At 37.8% G+C, this 17584-nt stretch overlaps 1 protein-coding gene across 1 annotated transcript in view; it reads left to right on the top strand.

Annotated features, from left to right (window-relative positions):
* The window catches only part of LOC141434958 (atrial natriuretic peptide receptor 1-like), a 42180-nt gene that overhangs the window by 12377 nt on the left and 12219 nt on the right, over window positions 1–17584 (top strand). Inside the window, exons 4-5 of the mRNA XM_074097454.1 lie at window positions 7731–7840; window positions 10345–10533. Of these exons, the coding sequence (XP_073953555.1) occupies window positions 7731–7840; window positions 10345–10533 (299 nt within the window). The remainder of the gene's footprint in view (window positions 1–7730; window positions 7841–10344; window positions 10534–17584) is intronic.

The following is a 17584-nucleotide window of genomic DNA, read 5'->3' as shown; positions in this document are numbered from 1 at the left end:
TTGAAGTGAAAGTGACAGATCCAAGTGCAGGTCCAATATTTAGAATTCAGTGTGTAGACCGAGCACTGTCCTCGGCATTTAAAAAATAAAATAAAAATGACATTGTCTCACGGAGTGAGCTAAATGTGATTTTGCTCACTGATTTCTAATAGCAAAACCTACCTGTTTGAGGTGCTAAGGTGAAAAAATAAGTAATTGATTACAAATAGAAAAGAAAAAACAAACCCTCTTCACGCTTAAACTGCTCAAGGAAGAACAGTCAAAACCTATAGCGATACCAGTATAACGACATATCGAATGCAACGATGCCGATGCTTTCTTTCTTTCTTTCTTTCTTTCTTTCTTTCTTTCTTTCTTTCTTTCTTTCTTTCTTTCTTTCTTTCTTTCTTTCTTTCTTTCTTTCTTTCTTTCTTTCTTTCTTTCTTTCTTTCTTTCTTTCTTTCTTTCTTTCTTTCTTTCTCTCTCTCTCTCTCTCTCTCTCTCTCTCTCTCTCTCTTCTTTCTTTCTTTCTTTCTTTCTGTCTTTCTTTCTTTCTGGAAACTCATTTTTGCGTACTTGTGGCAATCCAATTTCAGCCCGGGAATCACTTTACCTTAAAACTATCATCATCATCATATCAGCCGTAGGACGTCCGCTCTTGGACTTGGGCCTTCCCATGGACCTCCAGTTGCTTCGATTGGAAGCGGCCTGCATCCACCGAGACCCCACGGCATTAACCAGGTCATCCGGCCATCTCGTTTGATGGACGTCCTACACTGCGGTTAACGATCCGCGGTCTCCATTCAAGAACTTTTCGGCGTCAGTGGCCATCTGTTCTCCGTGCTATATGGCCTGTCCATTGTCGCTTCAACGAGCTAATTTGCTTGCTGGCTATGTCGGTGATCCTCGTTCTCTACGTATCTAATCTACTCATTTCTGATTCAATTCCGTAGAGAAACCCCGAGCATAGCTCTCCATATAGCTCGCTGAGAAACTGAGCCCGGGAATTATTTTACATAAAAACTTTATCGCAAAATAAATTTAATCATAAATTTCCTGCAAGTGTGTAGCAAGTTATTTTCTTATCTGGTAGTATTTATGCTCAGCAGGGCTACTACGAAACTCGAAACTCGAAGTTCGTATCGTACCTACCGTCCCTCTCGCTCTCGTATTAAATAGTATGTCAGAGGGACCATCTGGTATAACCAGCGTTCGTTTCAATATTAGAATTCAGATTGTTTTTCAACCGTTCTGGAAAAGATGTTGCGATTGGAAGCGTATTTTGTCGGAACTCTATCTATTCGAGGTTGTGCTAGCGGGTGGTTTTTAATTATTCAATTTTATCATTTTATTTCCATTATTTTTACGAAGTTTTTGCCAAGAAAAAGGTTGCAAGTTCTTCTTAGCTATGCTGCCGTCGAAATGCGAAAGGGCACCCTACCCTACCCTTCCAGTGCTGCCACTGACTCCAAACAGTGTAAACGAATTTTAAAAAAATACTACCTGGCTGGTGATAACCAGGTTTGATCTTATGTACCTATAGCCTAAGTTTGTACGCGGATTGAAACGCGATGACTCGCCAGCTATTACATAAACCCCTAAGGGGTTTTTAATAGTGGCTCATAACTTTCCACTCACTTGTACCACTTGTTTATACAAAAAAAAAAAACTAGTTAGGCTACTTGACGTTTAGCCAAAATTTACTAATTGAGAACCAAAATAATGGTAATATTGCAAAACTGATTTTGTAAGACATCACATAACTTTTAGCTACTAATAGGCCTTAGTTTTGTAGTCACTCAAGTATGTTACAAGAAACATATTTTTTGTTACTATTAGCAAATCTTTTTTTGCAGTGTAACAATTTGTTAAAGAGAAAATAAATGCTGAAAGTTTTTTTTTTGTTTTTACTTATCAAAATAAATAAAGTAAAAATAGTTATGAACGTATTATAGCCATAATTAAAAAGATGTGCGTTTTTATTTTAACATTTTAGATAAGTGGATATAGTGTTAGGAAAAAAAAGCATATTTTCAGTTATTTATTTAGGCCTATTTATTTATTTAAATCTGCCCATCCTGTATAGATAATAGTTATTATTTTTGTACAAAAATTCAAGCATGAAATGACAGCGACTAGGTAGGTAGAAAGTGTAAATTTATATATCTTTGATTTCGACTGTAAAGTCACAACATGAGATTGTTGCTTAATAAAAGTAGTTCAGTTATAATAAATGCAAGTAGAATTGAACCTCGCATGGTCAGATCATCCTGTATATGTAGCTAATATGCAGGCATCCAAGGCACAGTATAGTAAAATCAGCAACAGGGTACAGGCCTCCTGCGTGCGGATTCGCAATCTCACACGTACCTACCACTGATTTGCTTCGCAGGTTCGTGCAGGTTTCTGGTTTTCTTTTACCATAAAGCTCGCGGTAAACAAATTTAATTTCACATATATATGCATTTCGAAATACCCAGAGGTGCAAGCCTAGATTTAAACCAATAATCCTCTGCTTCAGGCATGGGCCGTTCCACGTGCCAAGTTTACCTCCTCAAATAGCTAAAAGCGTAAAGTGATTCAAAACGTAATCGTCCCTGACAAAGGATTTAACACATGACCGCATTATACGAGCTCGTTTACATATTCTTGCTCTTAACTCAAATCTGCCAGCCGAGGTTTACAGACCAGGCCATTATAATTGTAAACTTCACTTAATGTTTTAATGGGCATGTTTATATGACTTTGAAGGTACACTTACATTGACACGGCGGAGAAATAAAGCGATTATTGTATCTCAGTTTTGTGTCGCGATTCAAACTTGAACGCTTTCGTGCTCAAATTTAAGCCACAGTCCAGCACCTCAAACAGGCAGGTTTTGCTATGAGAAATCAGTGAGCAAAATAGAATTTTGCTCAGTCCGTGAGACAAAGTAACTTTTTAATAAAAAAAATAAATGCTGAGTACAGTGTTGGGTCTACTCACTGAATTCCAAATATTTGAACTTCACTTTGATCTGTCACTTTCACTTCAACACGAAAAAAGCGAGAGATAGGATCAAATGTGTTGATTACAATCTTAAATTAAATTTATGGTATTAAAAATATATCGATACCAAATAAATTAATGACAACGAAATATTTCCAAAATGTAAACTTTCCCGATCTTTTAATAAAGTATGCAACCTCGTTGCACGAAAGCCGCATCTCTTGTTTTTTTTTTTTATAAGATAATTCCGTATGCTGCGTCTAGCTACAGTTGGAATAAATATTTGTCAAATTGAATGAATTTGTAACAAATCTATTTATTTTTATGTATAATAGAAATCTTAATAAAATCATATTTAATATTTATAATAAATTATACGTTTATTGGTACCTTTTTAATGACCCAAAGATGAGGCTTTTTGCAGTATTAAAAAATAAGTATGACATATTTTACAAGAAGTTCTAAGTTCAAATTACAATGCATATTATGATATGAGTATGAGATTTGTATTGTACCCACTGGACACTTTTTCGTTCCGATTGTTTGGCATTCTTAACTTTCTATCGTATCGTTTTTGAGTAAATGTTTTAAATGTGATTAATATATTTGTTTCTTAATAATCGGATTATATTTATAAAATTGTGTTTGTTTTGTAAACAGGTAGATATATGTGGTTTTATTCTAATGTTACATTTAAATTATGTTCTCGCTACTGAGGTGAAAAATTGTATGTGTCACACGAGACCAAAGTTTTTTAGCATCTCGTGTGTTTGAATCCCTTGCTGCTCTCAGGATTCTAACCTAGAATCACTAGCTACCGCTCGTGATTCAATTATACAAACCTTTGCTTACTCGGGATTCAAAATAAACACTCTCAACAAAAAACAACTTTGCTCTTTTGTTGCACAAATAACTATTCCTCCGTTATGGCTGCATTTTATATACCCGATGTGTACCCGATGTGTACCCGATACATAATGCAGGGCTCTGACAGACCATTGTTAACTTTGAAGTATTGTGATGTTATTCTTTGTTATGATTTATTTAGAACATTGATTTCTTTCACGCAAATTAAAATTAGTGGTGAGGATTCATCATCATTCATTACGAAGTAAAGTAATACGTTTATTTTAGGGAGTCTTTTTAAAAAAAAAAAACATATTTGGTTCGTACCTTTATGTTTGTTACTTCTTTACGCTTAAAGCACGAACGGATGGTTTAAATGTTATTGTAACGGATAACTCGCGTCTTAAATCGAGTTTAGATCGACATGTTTAACGGATTTTTTAACGTATTTTGATGAAATTTGGTACATACCTACCTACGAGTATATATCTGGAAGTTAAGCGTCAGTTATTTCATCTTCAGCACCTTAATGATTGGCAATCTAGCACCGTCCGCCCGTTTTAAGCGAAACTTCTTTCCACGCACGACTAAAATATAGAACCTGCTTCCTGGGACAGTGTTTCCGGAGCGGTACAGCTTAGGGATCTTTAAAAAACGAGCCTATCAATCTCCCAAAGGGCCGGCAACGCACCTGTGATACCATTCGTGTTGGCGGGTGTCCATGGGAGGCTGTCATTGCTTCCCATCAGGTGACCCGCATGCTCGTTTTCCCCTTCTTATATTTATATAAAAAGTCTGAAATATCACATAGGGTTACTTAAGTAGAATTCTCCTTGCGGAATTGGGACAAAATTACAACCGCTAGGGTTACGTTACGGGTAAAAAATTTGGCGCGGGTGTTTTTTATGCAAAGTTAGTGAAATTCACGATCTTACTTTTGGAAATTCCCACGGGAATTTTCGCAAAATACTGGAAATTCAGCTACTGCTAGACCTATAATGGCTCGCGTGTGTGAAGCGGCGCGTAAATGCTAGTGTTTGTTAAAACATACCCAATCGATTCAAATTCAAATTACTTTATATTACTTGGTCTCGTACAGTCTCTCGAACAAATTGTAAATCTGTTTATAAAAATTACACCTCGTTGAGTTTCTTGTCGGATTCTTGTCAAAAGAGGTTTATCCGAACGGTGGTAGATTTTTTGACATTCACAAGAGCTTATTAGTTATAGCCTAAATTGAATAAAGATATTTTGACTTTGACCTTTATCTTTGACAAACTGATGTACTGGTATGAAACCTTTTGATAATCAATTTCACTATGATTTCCTGGGCAAAAGTATGGGATGTCAACATGACATTAGAAGCACAAAGGTCCACTCTAGTGCATAATTCAGTTTGTTCGACTGTACAACAAAACAAAGAAGCCGTGGTGGCCTAGAAGCCGTGGTGGCCTAATGGTTTGACCTATCGCCTCTCAAGCAGAGGGTCGTGGGTTCAAACCCCGGCTCGCACCTCTGAGTTTTTCGAAATTCATGTGCGGAATTACATTTGAAATTTACCACGAGCTTTGCGGTGAAGGAAAACATCGTGAGGAAACCTGCACAAACCTGCGAAGCAATTCAATGGTGTGTGTGAAGTTCCCAATCCGCACTGGGCCCGCGTGGGAACTATGGCCCAAGCCCTCTTGTTCTGAGAGGAGGCCTGTGCCCAGCAGTGGGACGTATATAGGCTGGGATGATGATGATGATGACTGTACAATTAAGTAGATACCGTAATTGACAATTATCCTGCTCGCTGGTGCATTTTATTCAAAAGACTGAAACAAAATTATAACCTACTTAAATATTCAACTCAAATATTTTTTTCCTGCATGCCATTTAATTTGACACGAAGCATACGTCCAACTCGCGTTCAAAACATAAATGGAAAACCGTTTATGTTCACTGGTTTGTGTTTAATTGATAGACAGACAGACGCAGACTTTATGGAGTTGAGCTTATTTGTTTTGTTTACATTTTCAATTTCAATTTTATTTCAAATTGTAAGTTGGAAAGCGGAGCATTTATTGACTGAAGATAAATGAGTCAGTATGTTTGCGTTTGTGCTGCATTTTCTCTTCGTGGCTAAATAAGCTACGTTTTAGAGATAGTTTATAAATCTAAATTGGATTTAGGGCCGCAACGTATACATTTGGAATTCCGTTCAGGATTTCAAACGCAGTAAATCCATACATATCTATGCACCTAGATACATACAAACAGTAGTTTTCCGTCCAAACGTTCTTCGATTCGAAATTTCAGCCTGCGCGGGGCTACTCCGAAATTAAAAAATTGAAGTTCGTGGCGTTCCGTCCCTCTGACACTTATACTATTTAATACGAGAGTGAGAGGGACGGCTCGATACACAAACACACAACACACAAACATCACGCGTGTATCCCAAATGGGGTAGGCAGAGCACACGAAACGTTACCGGTTCGGAGCCACTTTTTAGCAATTTTAGGTTTTAAGTTTGACAAAAAAGGTACAATAGTGACAGGTTGCTTCGCCTACAGTATACCTTAACCCATATCCTCAGTCGCCTCTTACGACATCCACGAAAGAAATGGAGAGGTGTTATACGAACACGGAGGACGATACGAACTTCGATTTTCGAATTTCGGAGTAGGCCCTCTGTGCGTTCGAAATTATTCCAAATTGAAATAAACATACATACGTGTGTGATGTTTTTACGGAATTCCGAGTGCATGTGGCGGCCCTAATTCTTACATTTTAACCCTAACTTATGTTGTGAATTGCTATTCCGTAACTTAACTAACTAATTTACGAGTAACTACCTACTACGTAACTTATGTCATGGGTGTCCATGGGCAGCGGTGATTGCTTTCCACCAGGTGACCCGCCTGCTCGTTTTCCCCCTATCATATAAAATAAAACAAGTTCAGCAAACCTTGGCCTTGGTTAATAATCCTTGTATCAGATCTTAATTAATATATAAAAAATTAAAGCTTGAATCTAATATCTGTCAACTTTTGGGATCAACTTTTTGACTTGGAAATAGCTAATTCAGACAGCGGCTAATTTTTTAACAACAAAACAAAATTAAATTATCTTTCAAAGCGTAATTATGTATCATCGGTCTCAGGTACAGTTTTATGCATTAATATCTATATAACTTATATCATCATTATATCTTACCGCAACAGCGGATCGTGCAAAAACATCTAACACGTCCTACCGGCCCTAGAAATACAGTCGTAACAGATATTTATGCACGCTTTTTTGTGTCAGATATTGGTGATATGAAAGTGACAGTGTGCACAAAATGAGAAATACCCTGTGGAAATACCCTTATCCTGGTGGTGCTTACTTTGCCGTTGCTACTAGTTCCTTTGCCATTCTATTTGTTAAAGATATTGTATTAAGAGCGTTTATGCCTGCTGGGAACTATGGCCCAAGCCCTCTTGTTCTGAGAGGCCTGTGCCCAGCAGTGGGACGTATATAGGCTGGGATGATGATGATGATGATGCCTGCTGAGCTGGCAACGTTACACTTTTGTTAGTTTTTCTCGATTTTTCCATAAAAATTGAATGAAAATTAAAAATGTGTTCCGTTAGAACTGTTCTTAAATATAAGTTAATGTGTCTACTCCAATAATGATTCGTGATAAACTTTTATATTCCTTAAAATCGAATTACTTAATGTTTATTATTGTTTTTAAAGAGAATAAAAGTCTATAATGAATAATTATTGGAGTAGACACAATCACTTATATATTAAGAAGTGTTCTATCAGACCACATTTTTAATTTTTATTCAATTTTTATGGAATAATCGAGAAAAGCTAACAAAAATGTAACGTTGCCAGGTCAGCATCAGCAGGTATAAACGCTCTTAACACAGCTGTCTCTTGCGCAGTGGTGATCCTCAGCGTGCGCGGGCCGCTGGTGCGCGAGTTCCTGCTGGCCGCGCATGCGATGGGCATGACGCGCGGCGACTGGGCCTTCCTCGACGTCGAGATTTTCCAGGTAAGGTGCCTTTTCAGACTCTCAGTGACACAACACAACAAAATACAACATAACAACACAATACAATACGATACAACATGACATGGCACGACACAACACAACTGCACATTAAATTATACCGCGTGTGGCCTGTAATATGAGCAAACAATTAACACAGACACACATTGCGGTCAAACTTAAAACATATTATAGATCATACTCGTCAAACTGAATAACATTAAATTTAAAAATAATTAGTTTTTATAAATTTTATTACACTTTTAAGTTTATTCGAAGAAGCAATGTAAACTAAAATGCTTGATGTTTGTAGCGTGACAGGCGACATCAGTGTGTTCTAGGGTGGCGTACATTGATAGCAGTTAATTTGTATGAAAAAACTAAAATTCAAAGACTCCATTATTTTTAAAAGTCGCTGAACTAATGTTGTCCAGATTGACGAGGACGATCTATGTTTTAATTTTTTGCTCGTATTACAGGCCACACCCGTTATACAAAGTGTTTTAAAAATAAGCCGTAATATTTTAGCAAATTGTTGGGTCAGTTTTATCTTCGCGGAGCGGAAGTTTTTTTATTAGGTTTTCATACTAATTTGCGGCAAATATTTAATAACTTGTAACGCCCTATAGGCGTGATAGTGTCTTTTTAAATTCATTATAATACTTATCACGTTGATTGTACAGTCACCTGCGCATTAGATCTGCCACAGCGAAGCGTGCAAAAATATCTGACACGTCCTACCTACCGGCCTAGAAATAGAGTCGTATCAGATAAAGCACTTATATTGACGCTGGTGAGTGTACTGTAGCAGTGGTGATAAGCCGTGTTAGCAGAGAAGTGGTTACTTTATGACAGTCTGTAAAGTGCAACCGAAGTTGTGAAGATTGGCCCAACAGCTCAACCTTGCAACTCAGTAAATTAATTCAAGACGCGTCTTAGAAAGTTAAGACTGACCTATACACTTGAAGATTAGCTACGTGAATTTAATTATTTAAATCTTTGCTAGCAAAAGATTCGCTATCACATTCGGTGTGAGGACGCAAGCCGTTTTACCTATCTGTATTTAAGACAGAGAGAGAGAGAGAGTGTGTATGTTTATTCACAAACAAGAGCGTGCCGGACATGCCCAAAATAGGAATCCGTAGTCATTACGAAAAAATCAAGTAATATTTTTCTGAGGATTTCGTATTTTATACGGAATCTTCCAAGTTTAGTATATTTTATACCTTAGGCTGCTATTTACTCTTAAACTACTAATAATTCTCAAGCAAACTTAGCCGTTATAGTTTTCCTTGAAAGTTTGATATACTTACTACCATCCTGATTTTTCAAATTTTTCCACCCGCCGGTTGGGGGGGAGGGACGCTCGATTTTCATGTAAATTTGCACTTTAAAGTTGAATATTTCGCACACAAATCACTGAATCGAAAATTTGTATTAATTAACAAACACCTAATGGTTTGAAAGACCTATCCAAAGATACCCCACACTATAGGGTTGGATGAGAAAAAAAAATCACGACCACTTTACGTCTATGGGAGGTACCCTAAAACAATTTTAATAGATTTTTTTATTGTACCATTTCGTCGGCATTTACATATCCGTGCCAAATTACAGATTTCTAGCATTGATAGTCCCTGAGCAAAGCCGCGGACGGACAGACAGACAGACAGAGATGGCGAAACTATAAGGGTTCCGCTTTTGCTATTTTGGCTCCGGAACCATAAAATGAAAAAAAAAAACACATCGAATAGTATGAATTGGGTCTCAGTGCATAATTCATAATTCAGTGAGGCCCTATAATAGCAACGTGTCAGGCAAAAATATATTCGTTGAAAAGTATAAGAGTACCTATGGAAAATGCCCACTATACTAGCACGTTTGCTAACCAACCGTCGCCGTCGCGTGTCATATACATATGCGCTTCACATTCCGTTCCTGCCACGTTCCTATTACGGTATGGCGTGACCTAACATAAAAAAACATACACGCACTGACGACACAAACGCGAGAAAGTAGTTCACAAAAAAACTTAACGCTTTCACTGCCACCGACGCATATATGCGTTTCCGGAACTTCGCCCAGTGCCGCTGTCATAATACGGTATTTGGCAACTCCTTAATTTGCCATATCTTAATATTATTTTGAAAATATAGATATACAGATAGTGTTTAGCGAAGAGAAAATTAAATCGGTTGAAAATTGGATTTACAGTGTCTTTTTCTCAAACGTTTTTCTCTATGCAGCAAGTATGGCGGTACTGGCGTGTGACATCACATGCTAGTATGTTTTTCTCTGTCTAATCTTGAATTTCAAACCATTATAACTTTGTTATTTGTAAAGGTAGCTTAAAAATTGTTTCTCTATTCGATAACAGGCATTGTGAATTTTTAATTTATAAAACATATACAAAATAGGCAAATACCGTATTAATCATACGTTTTGAACGCACATGTGCGTCGGTGGCACCTGTGGAAGTCATGTGGCAGTGAATGAATGTTTATCAGGGAGGTTACTGGGACGAGACGGGCTGGGCGGCCGGCGACGACAGTGACGTTGCTGCCCGCGCCGCCTACGAGGCGCTGCTGCGAGTGTCGCTCAAGCTGCCGACCGGCGACCGCTTCGACGAGTTCGCCGACGCCGTGCGCGGCAGGGCGCGCCAGCATTACAACTATACGTTCTCTGACGGGGAAGAGGTCGGTCGTTGTCATGATCATTATCTTCATCGTTATCATCATCATATCACCATAATCATCATCATTCATCATTTCCAGCAGGAAGGGAAGGGTTAAGGGGCAGCATTTTTTTTCTTTCTTCGTCATTATCTTCTACATCATCACCATAATCATCAGCCTATAGCAGTCCACTGCAGGACATAGGCCTCTTCCAATGAGCACCATTGCGCCCTGTCCTCGGCTCGATGCATCCAACGCCTTGTTAGACGCTGGACGCGATGCCGAGGACAGCCTTTCGCAGATCGATTTCTTCGACAGATATGGCCAGGATAATTTACAAATAAATTAGTTAGCTGTTGTTGCCCAGGATGCACCAGACCCAGGAGTTGTAATGCCGGAACACTAGGAGAGGTTTTAGACATAACACTCCCCTCGGAGCAACCCTTAACAGTACTTTGGGCACCTTAGCTACGAGCTTTTGTGTGAACAGTGGTGTTCTTATTTACCAAAAGTACCTATACGTGTCACTGGAATCGTCTATGTAGAAGCGAAAATTTTTACGAGTGTTTACACGATAATATTTGTAGGTACGTAAGATGACATCTCACAAAAACTACTTATCACATATTTAGGATACCTGCAGCATGGCCTGGCATTAAAGCTAATTGGTCAACATTTTTTATTATTAAATATTTTCCTAATAGTGTTAAGCCGCGTTAAGACTTGAAAGAAAAATCGTGCAAGTTGCATTACTGGCCGTAAACGAGTTTGTAGTGGTCAATCGACCGCCGCAATGTAATGCAACTTGCACGATTTTTCTTGCAAGTCTAAACTCGGCTTTAAGTCCTATTTAGACTATGCGAGAACTTGCATGCAAGTTTCACTACATTGCGGTATTTGTTTCATCAAATGAATTCATTGTCCTTCAATAGTCTGCGATGTAATGCAATCTGTATGTAAGTTCTTGAATGGTCTAAATAGGTCTTTACGTTAGTCCTCAACAGGGCCTCAATGTATGTATACTTATTATGATACTTATGGATAAGTCAAAGAGTTCGTTTCTTACTTATTCCATGATAAAAACTCCTTTTCAGATCAACTTTAGAGAGCACTATTATAATGCGAAACTATGTAGTTACATCTTTATCTAAGTATCTGTAGTTATATCTAAGCTAAATTATTATCAAAATTGGCAATTTCGTCGTCAGATATGAGCCATATATGTAATCTATTAAGGATATAAATCTTTTATATCGCTAATACCCCGACAGCAGTACCACAATATTCAATAAATAACCGGGTTTTGTCGTGTGCGGAAAATTGGTTTCGAAGGGAGTATGTAGGAACTATTGTATGCTAATAATAACCTTGGTCAACAACCCTTTGTGGCCTGAATACTTAAACCAGCGAGCAGGGATAATTGGAGGAAATGTACCCTTTCCTCTCGATGCAAGGAAAATGCCTCGTCTAATATAATATGCTGAATTTTCTCGCGCTTCATTCCGATTGAAATGTGAGTTGAGTGAAAGCCTAATTTTCCTCCCTCTTTTTCACATTTAGCGGAAAGATGTCCTGTTTTCTGGGCTTAGAGTTGAGATTTATTTGAGACGAGATTTGTGTATTTTACGTTTGATGAATACACACGCAATCCATTAGGTATATGGTGGATTTTAAATGTAAAATTGTAAGATCTGTTCTTTTATTGGTTATAAAGATATGCTGAGCGAAAGAATACTTAAGTTCACAGCATTACACGTAACTCTAGTGCTACAAGAACTTTATGAGACACTAGTGTTTACTCTTGGCTTTGCACGCGTAACCCATCAGGCATCAGCTGCGGGGCTACTACGAAATTCGAAGTTCAAGTCGTTTCGTCCCTATGACGCTTATACTATTTAATACGAGAGTGAGAGGGATGGTACGATACGAACTTCGATTTTCGAATTTCTGAATTGGAATTCTGGGATTTTACTAAATTCCCATCGGAATCCCCAAATATTATTAGGTATATCGTGGTATTTATTGACGTTGCACTAAAAACAACAGTGCCAAATTTTATGACTCAAAACGCAGTGGTTGAGATTGCGAGATTTTATCCCGTTCCCGTGGGAATATCGGGATAATAAAAAAAACTTTATAACAAAAAATTAAACCGCCGAAAAAACTGAAAAGCCAAAAATAATAAAGATACCTACCAGTTTGAAGTCGGTGCCTCGTTATAAGCCAGAAAGATTTATAGAAACCCATCAGGTAGACGACTATAGGTCCACTCCTGCTGGAAAGAAGACTGCCGGGTTAAATAACGAAGGTTTTCAAATGTAATTTCGCACATGAATTTCGAAAAACTCAGAGGTGCGAGCCGGGGTTTGAACCCATGATCCTCTGGTTGAGAGGCGATAGGTCAAACCAATAGGGCTCCACGGATTTTTTGGGATAGGGTTAATAGTTTGCGAAATAACTAAAATGAAAACAAACAATGAAAAATAGTTTAATATGCAACTTGTAAATACCATGGTTGCAAAAAGTAGTGTACTTAGTGATATAGGTAATAAAGAAAATGACTTCCAAGGAGTTGATATTAAAAAAAAACGGCCAAGAGCGTGTCGGACACGCCCGAGATAGGGTTCCGTAGCCAATACAAAAAAACGTTTTACTCTTAAACTACTACTAATTCTCAAGCAATATTAGCCGAATAGTTTAGATTTTAGAGGGCTTTAGTTCGGCTTTAATGAAAATTTGCACTTAACATGAATATTTCGCAAACAGATCGCTGAATCGAAAAATCGTTAAGGTAATGGTTTTAAAAGGCCTATCCAACGATACCCAACACTATTGGTTTAATCAAGAAAAAATAAAACACCCCCACTTTACATCTATTAGAGGTAACCTAACAATTTTTTTTATTGTTTTTTATTTTACCACTGTCGGCATAACTGATATGTATATTCAGGCCAAATTACAGCTTTGTAGTACTAACGGTCTCTGAGCAGAGCTGCGGACAGACAGACAGACAAACAGACGGACAGACATGGCGAAACTATGGTTCCTAGTTGACTACGGAACCCTAAAAAAACACATTAGAAAGTAAAAAATAACATCCCCGATTTTAAAACTTTTACAGGTGGTAGTTATTTTTCAAATATAAATGTAATTGAACAAGGAATAGTTTCAACTTCCTAAACAAAAAAATCAATTTTAAACTCGTTCGTAAATGCCAGAGTTTTAAGATGTCAAAATTATAAAGCAAACAACCGTATTGAGATTGAGAATAAACTCTTTCTGTTTTGCAAAGCCGCCTTATCAAATGATCGGTTTTATATTCTCCTCACCAATATCTGATTTAATATTACAAAAATCGAGGATGATAAAGATACTTTGAATAAATAAAACGTTTCTTGTTTCCCTATTTTACTTAAAACAAACTTCATTTATCAAGCTTTATCTCGACAGATTTAGTACTAAGAGCGGAGAAGTATTTTATTCAAATGAAAATTCTGTTAATAATATTGCTCAGCTTTTGCAACTTGGACAAATACCTTTATAGCCTCTTAATCATGAAAAGTCAGTTTAAAACCAGCGATATTATTTGCGCAGTATTTATTTTATGTTAGAGAGCATTTATGAAAAACAAATCGTGGCTGTCTAGTTGTTTGACCTATAGCCTCTCAAGCAGAGGATCGTGGGTTCAAACCCCGGCTCGCACCCCTGAGTTTATCGAAATTCATGTGCGAATTTACCACGAGCTTTACGGTAAAGGATAACAATGTGAGGAAACGTGCATACACCTGCGAAGCGATTCAATGGTGTGTGTGAAGTTCCGAAGCCGCACTGGCCACGCCGCGTGAGAACTATGGCCCAAGCCCTCTCTTTTTGAGAGGAGGCGTGTGCCATCAGTAATACGTATATAGGCTGGGATGATGATGATGATGAATACAGTTGAAAATCATGAGCTTTTCGGCGAAGGAAAACATGCCCAGGAATTGTATATCCCTAGTACGAGTACACGTTTCCTCAAAATGTTTTCCTTCGCAAAACGCATGGCAATGTGTATGTATTAATACATAATTGCTATAAATACATACCAAACGAAGAGCTTTATAAATTGCACGCTTTACAACCCTTTGATGCCCAACCATTGTCATCCACCGCTGAACAGCTGCCAGGCGCGCGGATCTTATTATTAATAATGATTATTACGCGCGGATTAATAATGATACTATGGCACACAAACTAGAGGGATTTCGTTGCTCTGTATTTTCCATGGGATAAAAAGAAACAATTTTTTTGCAGAAGTTTACACAAATTATTTGCGGTTTTTTTTTATTGTGGTTAACAAATGTTTTCATACATTAATCAACGTTTAAAGCGTACCTACCTCGTCACGTCATGCCCATTTTGAACCAAAATCGATAAAAAACTGTACAGGGTTATCCTTAATCCAGACAAGCCTTGTTAAATGCTGAAATACACACATCAAAAAAGGTCTTTGGATACTCATTATCCCTAGACAGATATTTTGACTCAGTAGTATTTATTGAATCAGGCGTTACTTTGCGGAGGTCCATATCAATGAAAAACACTCACTCACTCACTCTGTGTCACTCTGAAGATGAGCTCTGGTTGAGTTCGAAACGCGTCAGTGTAGTGTGGTGGTGGTGATAGATGGGTTTTGTGTGATTTGTGGTGTTCTTACAGTGTGGAGGTGGAGGAACTGCATGAACACGCATATTTTTGCATAAGCTTAGCTATCGTAAGGTCGCGGGTGAGCAAGGAAATTCTTTTAGTTCAGTAGTATTTATTGAATACGGCTTTATTGAAATGATCGAAACTGTCTATCCATACTAATATTATAAATTCGAAAGTGTGTGTGTTTGTAGGTATGTTTGTCCATCTTTCTGTCGAAACGTCGTATTTTTGGCATAGAGTTAGTTTATGTTTCCAAAGAGTGACATAGGCTACTTTTTATCCCGGAAAATGCACAGTTCCCGAGGGAAGAGCGCGCGATAACCGAATGCCACGCGGGCGAAGCCGCGCGCAAAAGCTAGTAGTGAATAAAACTTAGCATGGTGCAAATGACATTTGTCAAAATCACAGACTAGTGAGGTGGAGTGTTTAAAACTGCAATCGATAAAACAGACTATGAGGTGGAATGTTTAAAAGTCGACTCGATCAAACTGGCCTGGCCATTCAACGCGTAAACGCTGTCTGTCTCCTGGGAACTATGCCGTCGACGGACATTTTTAAATATTTTTTTTTGTTTTTAATTGTTAATTAGTTGTCCTATCTATTAGTCGTGCATCAATTTTATTTCTTAATTTTACTTACACATGGATAAGTTTAGTATATTTATGTATCATTCCGTGAGTCACAGCCGGTTCTGACAGAATATCAGAGCTGCAGGCGTCTGACGCCTCAGCATAATGCTGAGTCAGCGGCCGTTTCACTTTTGCGGGGACACACAAAATCGTGTATTTTCATTTTCGTATTTCTTTTTTGTTTTATCTGTGTTTGCCTTTTATTGATTTTTTTTTGTTTTGATTTTGTTGTGTTTGTGTGTCTTTGTGAATGTGAATTTAATGTCTTCTTTCTTTCTTCTTTTCTTTGTTCTGTCTATTGATTTACGCGCCCGAAGAAAACACTAGTCGAAAATAAAACGCACAGATTCCACAGAATGAAATACGAACTTTACACGTTCATACTAACAAATTAATAAAAGGTATCGATATGCACGTGGTACAGTGGTGTTGCATCACTAAGCTAGTCTAATGTCTCGTTACATGCATATTACGTTTTGTTACTTTGACGTACTTTGTTTTTTTTATGGATAATAAAATAAATACCGTAATTTTTATTCGTCTAACACAGCTTCTATATGTTAAAATATTTCATTCCAGACATATTATTTGAACTGCAATTTAAATAAAACTCCAAACGTATAGACCGCAGCAACTGTCTTTGAGTAAAACGAAACGTTATGTCAAATGTCATTTGCACCAAGCTAGTGCAACGAATATAGGCATTTTTGATGAGTATAGTCATATGTCAATACGTCTCTGTGCAGGGTAATTCGAATTCCGATACTCGCTCGTAAAAATCCACTAAGAATTTCCTTCTGCGTTTTATTGCGGCCCGCGTCAATTTCCCTACGCATATAAATAGGGAAAAAATTACCCCATTTTCTCACACGAAATAAATTTCAGATGTTATACATAAAAACATGCCCCTTGCATAGTTCGAAGAACCGATGGAAGGATACCATCGACGAAAAAATATTATACGGGCCTTGTAGTTATTTGAAACTAGCTGTTGCCCGCGACTCCGTCCGCGTAGTATTTGTTTACCGCTATCCCACGGGATACACGGGAAGCCGTGGTGGTCTAGTGGTTTGACCTATTGCCTCGCAAGCAGAGGGTCGTGGGTCAAATCCCGGCTCGCACCACTGTGTTTTTCGAAATTCATGTGCGGAATTACATTTGAAATTACCACGAGCTTTGCGGTGAAGGAAAACATAGTGAGGAAACCTGCACAAACCTGCGAAGCAATTCAATGGTGCGTGTGAAGTTCCCAATCCGCACTGGGCCCGCGTGGGAACTACGGCCTAAGCCCTCTTGTTCTGAGAGGAGGCCTGTGCCCAGCAGTGGGACGTATATAGGCTGGGATGATGATGAATGATGATGAGGTAACTTTCAAATTTTATAATATTATTAGGAAGTAGGATAATAGGATTAACCGCGAGATTCTCGGTGAAGAAAAACATTGTGGGAAATCTTGCGAACACCTGCGATGCAGTTTATTGGTGTGTGTGAAGTACATGAATTCATGACCAGCATAAAAGATAAACTGTTTCGTTTGAATACAAATTTCTTACTTGTACTATTATCTATTCTGTGTCTGTGCACATCCAAATAGATTTTATTGTGACATTCAAGTTTCTAACATCTCTCAAAACCCAATACGGTATTTGACTATTTTGTATGTGTTTTATAAATTTTAAACTACACAATGCCTGTTATCGAATAGAGAAACATTTACAAATAACAAAGTTATAAAGGTTTGAAATTCACGATTAGAC

Source organism: Choristoneura fumiferana, chromosome 14 (genome assembly GCF_025370935.1).
Source record: "Choristoneura fumiferana chromosome 14, NRCan_CFum_1, whole genome shotgun sequence".
Taxonomy (NCBI): domain Eukaryota; kingdom Metazoa; phylum Arthropoda; class Insecta; order Lepidoptera; family Tortricidae; genus Choristoneura; species Choristoneura fumiferana.
This window is presented reverse-complemented; position numbering and strand designations above follow the sequence as displayed.